At 39.1% G+C, this 8837-nt stretch overlaps 1 protein-coding gene across 1 annotated transcript in view; it reads right to left on the bottom strand.

The window, feature by feature from the left end:
- Positions 1-2718: 2718 nt before the first annotated feature.
- The window catches only part of SCYL2 (SCY1 like pseudokinase 2), a 59494-nt gene continuing 53375 nt past the window's right edge, over positions 2719-8837 (bottom strand). Inside the window, exon 18 of the mRNA XM_044981922.1 lies at positions 2719-8659. Within this exon, the coding sequence (XP_044837857.1) occupies positions 8009-8659 (651 nt within the window). The 3' untranslated portion in view covers positions 2719-8008. The remainder of the gene's footprint in view (positions 8660-8837) is intronic.

Below are 8837 nucleotides of genomic sequence, written 5' to 3'. Positions count from 1 at the left end.
ATAATCTCACCCTCAGAGATGCTTCAGTAAGTTTTTTTCCTCAGACTGGACACCTTGCAGGACTGGGCACAATTCTTTCCCCTGGTACAGCTCTTGTTCCAGCTCAGGTGGTAGCTAGGGGATTCTTCATGATGACTCTCCTCCTCTGTTCTATTCCACCCCATTATAGATCTTTTGCATAAGGCGGGAATCCTTTGTCTCTCTCTGGGTACCCCCCCCCCCCGCTCACTGGAAAAGCACCAGGTTAAAGATGGATTTCAGTTCATGTGACATGATCACCTCACTGTAAAACTCCAAGCCTTCATTCCTCCCAGCCTGACTCACAGGAAGGCCTGCAAGCAAACAGAGCCCCAGTCAATTGTCTTGGTTGATGGGAGCCATTAAGATTCCAAACCACCATTAATGGTCCACACTTTACATAATTACAATAGGCCCTCAGAGTTATATTTTATATTTCTAGTCCCAGATGCAAGAGTGGTACATTTATACAAATAGGATGATCACACTCAGTAGATTATAAGCTTTGTAATGATACCTTACAAGAGCCCTTTTGCATGAAGCATATTCCAGTTACATTATATTCACTTATTACCATATTTTTATAAACCCATATAGACTGCACAACGTCACACCATGCTTGTGTGTTGATATAATAGGTGCCACCTGTCCTATACCCTCTCAGTTCCTCCTTGCTGGTAACTCTGACAGAGGGGCAGGAGGGTGGGTAATGGAATGGACATGAGCAACACAAAGAATAACAGTTACAAAAAGTAGGTAACAATTTTTTTCTTCTTCGAGTGCTTGCTCATGTTATTTCCATTGTAGGTGACTCACAAGCAGTATCCCTTGAGGTGTGCTCAGAGTTCACAGTCACACAGCTTGTAACTCTGCTCTACCAAAGCCAGCATCATCTTGGGCCTGCTGGATAAGTGCATAATGAGACAAACTATTTACAAGGTCCTAAGGCTTGAAGACCGAGAAAGAACTGCTAACCCATCTAGGCAAGGTAAAAGGTGCTCCGACTAACCACTACTGGTGGTAAGAAGGACCTGAGAAGGTGGAGGGCCGGCAGTGCCTAATATACTGATGCATGAGCATGGCACTCAAGAGGGCGCCACAAAGGCAAAAAACTCTTACAACTGCACACATGGGTGCACACACACCTAGAATGGAATCGACATGAGCAAGGACTCGAAGAACTAATATTTAGGTGTAGACTAGACCATAGATTCCAAGGCCAGAAGGGGACCATTATGATAATCAATCCAGGGGTTCTCAAACTTCATTGCACTGTGACCCCCTTCTGACAATGAAAATTACTACATGACTCCAGGAGAGGGGATCAAAGCCTGAGCCCTGAGACCCAGGACTGAAGCCCTGGGGTAGTGGTGCTGGGGCTTGAGTCCCTGGCCCCAGCAAGTTTAACACCAGTCTCGGAGACCCCATTAAAATGAGGACACTACCCACAGTTTGAGAACCACTGAGTAGTCTGATTGCCTGCATAACATAGGCCATAGAACTTTTCCAAAATACTTCCTAGAGCATATCCTTTAGAAAAACATCTAATCTCAATTTTAAAACTGTGAATGATGGAGAGTCCACCATGATCCTTGGTAAATTGTTCCAATGGTTAATTACCCACACTTAAAAATTTACAGCTGATTTCCCATCTGAATTTGTCTAGCTTCAACTTCCAGCCATTGGATTGTTATAGACTGAAGACCCCATTATCAAGTAGTTTCCCCCCCGTAGGCACTTAGAGCCTGTAATGAAGTCACCTCATTTCTTTCTCCTTGTTAAGCTAAATAGATTGAATTTACTGAGTCTCTAGAAAGTATGTTTTCTAATCCAATTTATTAACATCCTTCTTGAATTGCGGACATCAGAGTTGAACACAATATATCAGCAGTGGTTGCAGCTGTATGTTTAGGGCTTGTCTACACAACAGGAGGAGAGAGGTTTTTCCTGAGGGCCGATTGAAAAGCCAGGGATTGTATACGTGAGAAGCAGAAAGCCACCAGAAAAAGCCAGGAGACAGCCAGAGAAGCCCTGGGAGGAAGCCACTGAGTGAGATTTTATTGCACAGTGTGCTGGCTGGAAAGAGGCTTGGAACTGTAAGCAAGCAAATGGGCTCGTTTGTTTCTATTGTGTTTAGGGAAATAGGACATTGTTGGTACAATCCTGTTATTTATAAAGAATATACTCAAATACCTGGACTTTCATTAATTTCTCCTGATAACAGAAAGAACCCCCAAGGACCCAAATACTGGCTAACTGCTCAGATCAAAAGGAGCTACAATATCAACAGAAATTTTGCATTGGGAAGACAGATGACAGAATATGGCCCTTATTAATACGCAGTGATGGCGAGAGGAGACAGAAAAATTAAATGCTAATTTTTAGGTTTTAATATTCGTGAATGTTTTCCAAAGATTGGCTGTGATTCTTCAAACTTCTTTTCTGGCTCTTTGCTGAATCTCATGATGTCCATTCTGTGCATGTGTGCAACATGTGCTCCACATCCACAGATGCCTCAGCAGCAACCACGTGAAGGAAAACTGAATCCAGGACTAATCATTCCGTGGTTGAATTATGCCCTTCTTATTGGATCAATGGCAGTGCAAACAGAAACGTGATAATTAAAGTTTTCCACATAGGTTAGCGTTGCTTGCTTTTATGGAATGCTGGGAATAAAAATATTCACTTTTACTTCCAACATGAAAATATGAAAAATTCATTTATTTTAGTACGCAATCTTGTTCAGATTTCAAAACTACACCATTTTAATTCACAGTACAAAGTGGTATGAATTTCTTTAAACTCTCATTGTGCATTTTACATTTTTTAAGATTACTGATCTAAAAGTTGATACAAGAATAAATTTATTGAAGAACTGATATCCAATAAACCAAAATACGTCATGCTATGTCAGTTCTGCTGATCGTGAATTGCAGCTGACACTATAGTAACATCACTTTACACACTTGAGAATTTTAATGCTTTACAGTCTAAACATAAAACTGCCACTAAATACAGACTGTACAATTAGACAAGTAAACAAATACTCTATTAAATATCTTGCCCAAGGCCTGAGTTCCCTATAATACATTAAAGCAGTTTCGATTTACAACTTCAAGCCTGAAGATCTGTACAGTGGTTAGAACAGCCTGAATTTAGCACTTATGAGCACAAACCACTTCCAATTCAATATCGGGGACCCACTTATTCTATTGATTTTTGTTTCCAGGACTGGAATGATAAGGGGACTTGGGGGTATTAATCCTAGTCTCTAATGTCTCATGCGACTTCCTTGTACATCAGTCAAATCCTATTGGAATGAGAGGTACAAAGCAGAATCTCATTGCAAATCAGATAGTTTGGGAGAATTTACCCGGAAAGCTGTTTCAAAAGAGAAATTATCAGTAAATAAAATTAATCTCACACTGCAGAGACAAATATAAAATGGACACCGGATTACACACACACACACACATTTTTACAGGGCATTTCTTTAACCTTGAACTGCACAAGCCAATCAACTCAAAAACACCCACAAAGAAGTTACTTCTGAAGTCCGACTGAGATCAAGTGTTCATAAGCTTATTTTAGGAAGAAACTCTATTCCCTTTCTGCTGCAATTCAGGTAGATATAGACATACTAAACACATTTACACACACAAATCATAACACAAAGAAAATCATCCTTTTTCCACATGGAAGATGGGTGAAATTTGACTTCAATCTAAACTCTCACATTTCATTTTTGTTCTCACTGTGAAATGTAACCAAGACAAGTGGTATCATGGCATCTAAATACACGTACGTACAAAGCATGATACAAAAATCAGCAAATGCATCTTTCCCTTGCCATATTTTTGTTTCTTACTTAAAAAGACAAAGGCAGTATTTAAGAAAGCTCCAAAACAGTAACGTGTCACAACAGTGTAGGTCACTAGGAAGACAAGACTTTAAAGAAAAAACTCTTTCAATGCAGAAATTGAAATATGTGACACCTATTTGTCCAAAGACCAAGCCTGCTGAGCCTCAGTGTAAAGTACCTGTACTGTCAAACCCCTCAAGACCCTGGTACCCCAAGGTCACACCTGTTTTGTTCACGTTACCACATCTTCCCTCCCTCATGATAACCAACTGTGCCCCCAATAGTCAACTGATACCCTACCCACCCCCGCAATGAAATCTGCCCTCCTTTTCAATAATGGATGCTCAGTACCTTTTTGCAAGGCTCTGATGCTACTACCCTTCTGCATATGCAAGAAGTCCTTGGTCTTCCACATAGGCAACTCCACTCCATATCCTCCACCCTTATGGGAAAAGCAGCAGCTCTGTTCCCCTCCTCCACTCTTGGATTCCCGAAAAAGATATCAGCTCAGGAGCTACTCAGCTCCCTCCCTCCCAGGAAAGGAGTTGGCAGTTCCATGGCCCCCCCTCAGCTCACTTGTCCAGGCAAACTTTCTATCAGCCCTAGTCGAGCAGGTTCTTCAAGCCGCTAAATGCTGTGGCCCCATTTAAAAGGCTAATTTGTTTTACTGATTTTGTTTGTTTTTCACAGAATTCTCCAGACTTTAAAGTACAAAAGGGTCTGAACCAGAAGCCTATGAATAGGCTTATAGTCACTAATTTATACTGCATGGCAGAACAGCAGGAGGACAACTAATGCTCGCACACAGAGGAAATGCATCTATATTTCCCCAGTGTTTATATTTTGTCTTTTACACTAAAAAAGTGGCAGTGAAGTGGATCAAAGGGAAACTTGCTCCCTTATCCCTTTTTTGCTTTGATATATTCACTCCAGTTTTCAGTTCTAACAAATACGAGTTACAACACACCTGGACTGCAATCCTCGACTAAGAGCCAGACCCACGCAGAACTCTACTGCAGTCAATGGAGGTCTGATCGCACAGATGTAAGTGCAGGATTGGGGAGTTACATAAACAAATGTACTTGATGCATGCAATGTTTGCACATATTTTTAAAGTTCATTTCAGCGTGAAGGGCAGAAACGTAAAATCTGCATTAATTGTTCAAGACAACACAACACCATTAATTTTACAGTGCATGATTATTTTGGTGATACAAATATAAATATTTTCTACACATTGCCTACAGCTAATATCAATTTCAAAGCAAATTTCCATTCCATTTGAGGGCTAAATGCATGGAGAGAAAAAAAATAGCAGATACAGAAAATAAAGAAGGGGCAGTATAGGTGTGACCCATCTTCCCGACTTACCTCTGAACCCAAGGAATTCCCTCCTTTACTAGGAAAATGGCAGGCCTGAGGCATGGCCATCTTCTGTAACATTGTCTCTGTATTTCTCCCCTATCCTTTCCCTAATACCTCTGCAGATTCCAGATATGTATCTTACTGCTGATCCAGTAGTATTAACTTAGACTGCATGCTATACTACTATCTGCAGTTCAACCCATCATTGTGGCTTGGGGGTGAGCAAAAGCACCTGGAGATAGAGTCATCTTCGTAAACAATCCCTGTTGTTACAGAGCCCAAGAAGCATTGCATAGGCATAGAACTCTGGATTTTGGATGCTATGCCTCATTTCACAGGGAAACAAATTTTGCACCAAAGTGCTGCACAAAAAAAATTCAAAATTATTCAAGCCAGACAGAAACATTTATCCAGTATATTACCTCTTGTACAATCTTTCTCTCTCTCGAAAATAAACCCTTCAGGGCATAAAAATAGTTTACAAAGAACTACCCTATATACTTGGAATTGGAGATTGGCCCAACTAAAACCATGGACACAAAATTCCAAATTTTTCAACTGTCCCCCCTCTCTCTAATAGGCTGAACCAAAATCCTAATGCCCTGAATGCCCCCCAACTCTATGTGTGGGACGGTCACGAGCACAGGAGTGGTCAAAACCCAGATTAGAATTTTTTGGTTTGAGTGCATCTCTTCCATGGATGACAGATTTTACAACAAGCTATATTAACAGTGGTCATTTTTAAACACTGTTTTATTTCCCACATAATTCAGGAGAATGCAGACTCAAGTAATTCTTCAAAATTTTGCCTTAGATTGCCCTAATAAAGTACATCTCACAGAAATCAGATGTGCAAGTTGATTTATATAAAAAAAGACATTAGGATCACCCACAGTATAGAATGTCATTAACCATATATGTATCGAAAACGTTTAGTAGTCCTAGTATCGCATTTAAATTATGCTGCTAATTCAATGTAACCTACAATATCTACCAAAAATATCAACAGCACATACAATGTGCGTTTAAATGTTTTTTTTTCCCCACTGGTCCCAGATATTTTAAAACAAAAGGACTAAGGCAGTAGCTATAATACACAGGTATTTTAAAAAGATTCATTTTAACGTTTTTACTGCTTAAAACTGTGGAAATATAATTTAACAAAATACAAGTCACATTTACAGCATCAGGCCCTTTGGTTTCTTAAGCAGCAACTGAAAGAACAATTTCATCAGCGAAAGGCTTTGAAAAATAAAGTACAAGTTTTCTATAAAAAAAAGTGAACTAGTTCTTTCCTTCTCAAAATAGCCAGTCTTCTAAATAGTCTTCTAAATATTACACAAGAAGGTTCCTGAATTTCCTAGGAAAGAGTTAAAAACAAACTGTAGTAACTGTCAGACAAAAGATTCTATCATGGGCAAGCTGAACATCTACCTGTTTGGAAGCAGAAGAAACTACTGCTTAAATTTCTGGAGAACTTTATTAAATTTGGAGCAATACATTAAAAGGATTTAGTTATCTAGTCACCAAATCTAGTGCTTACAGTTTTGCTTTTGAGAATTCACTTCATATGCATTTGTCCTTCATAAGAGTTTGGCAGAAAAAAAAATCTGAGTAATTGTTTATTTTAAATCAAGGCAATCATGGCAGACTGCTTTTTCACATAACTATACACAGCACTAGTTTTGAGCAGTCCTCTTCAGTCTCCTCTAATATATATAGAAAATGTTAAGTGACCAAAATGTTTCCATGTAACTATGCAAGCTATATCCAATTTTGAGGCAGATCGTCTTAGCCACTAAAACACAGAAATATTTCACTTACAATATACATGATTGACTAAGTTACCCACCATGTTTTAAGCAGGATTTAGAAAGGCTTAACATCAATGGTACATGGCTCTTGCTCTGGTGCTGAAAATCGGGAATCAAAAATCATGAAGCAAGTTATAATCTAGCATGACTATTGGAGCAGTGCTTTTCTGTGTCCTAAACTGGATATTGCTTAGGAGTTAATATCACAATTTCACCCCCCAAAATCTCCATTCTGTTTTAGTGAGAATTAGAAGATCACCATTATCACTTTACTCTTGTTGAACACTACTGCTGTATTAACCCTTCTTACTCTCTAACGAGATAAAGTGAAAGCCAAAACATTTCCCTTCAAAACCTTAGTCTCTTATACATGATTAGAGACATTTTCATTCAACATGGCTAAAAAAAAACTAGACAATTGGATGCAGTGTAATCCCATGGTGTGTCATAGTACAACTCAGGGTCATACCAAATTTATGCTGTCCAAATCAATACCACATCAGGATTTAGCACACATTGAACAGAGACTTGCATATTGTGGGGGCACTAAACAATATAAATTAGCTTATCACAACTTAACCATTTTTGTTCAATTTGTGTAAAACTACACAAATCCAAAAGCTATTTGGAACAAATCTCTGAACAATTATGAAATATTTAGCTTCTGCTTTTGTGCATGGATGTATGCAGATTGATGTATACTGACTTAAAACCCTGAAGTTGGGGGAAAAAGGTCCAAGATTATTTATCACATAAGACAACTTGACAATTATGAGATTCTATTGCATTACCAGGTCAGCCTGAAAACAAAATCTTTTTCCAGTACAAGTCTTTATTTTGCTAGGTGGAAAGTTTCCCCAAGTCAAATTTTTACCAATCATACAAAGATGTTAATCAGCTTACCCATCATTCAAATTGTATCAATCTTTGAAAAAGAAAGCAAAACATTTTACCCAAAAAGATCTTTTAAGTCATTGCTAGCTGAGCTGCTGTTTGTCATGGTGTTTGTTGGCTGTGCAAAGTTCTGAGGGTTAAAGAAAGGATTACCCTGCATACCAAAACCAGGTTGTCCAAGAGTGTTCATCTGTGGTCCCAAAACAGAACTGCTTGCACCCGGGGAACCTTGAGGCGGTACAAATTGAGTAAGCCACTGGTTTGGTTTTTGTTGTGACAATTGGTTCATACTAACTTTGGGTTTTTGAGGACCAAAAAGACTATCTAAAGCAGACATGTCTGGGGATCTGTTGTGTTGTGTCGGCTGTGAGATTCCAGAGGTAGCACTCACAGGGCTGTAGTTTGGCACGTTGGCAGTTGGTACCATGTTCATCTTGGTCATTCCAGTTGCAGCTGGACTACTGAAGAAATTCTGGTTTGTAGTACCTGCCCCAAGGCTGAATCCAGAAGTCTGAAATCCCATATTAGTATTTAGTCCATTTGCTATGTTTCTCTTTGTGCTGTCAACAGGTGATAAAAATCCCATTCCAACACCCATAGATGGGCCAGAAGAGAAGCTACTTGAAGAAGCAACTTTAGGTTTGCTGATGGAATGGCTGGTCAAAGACGACATATTATCTATCAAGGTATCTGTCAAGTCCTTTGTCTGCAAAACATACAAGTGTAGTTACATGCTTTTGATGCTTACAGACACACAAGCAACACTTTATTATATTGCTTCTGCAGTTAAGATACAGGTGGCACTCTTTTAAACCCCAATTTTCAGAAGCTGAAATTAATTCTATTCCATGTTTCACTCAAACTTGGCATAAAAGTTAATTTCT

This window comes from Mauremys mutica, chromosome 1 (genome assembly GCF_020497125.1).
Source record: "Mauremys mutica isolate MM-2020 ecotype Southern chromosome 1, ASM2049712v1, whole genome shotgun sequence".
NCBI classification, from domain to species: Eukaryota; Metazoa; Chordata; order Testudines; family Geoemydidae; genus Mauremys; species Mauremys mutica.
The sequence above is the reverse complement of the archived record's forward strand: the minus strand, read 5'-3'. Positions and strand labels throughout refer to the sequence as shown.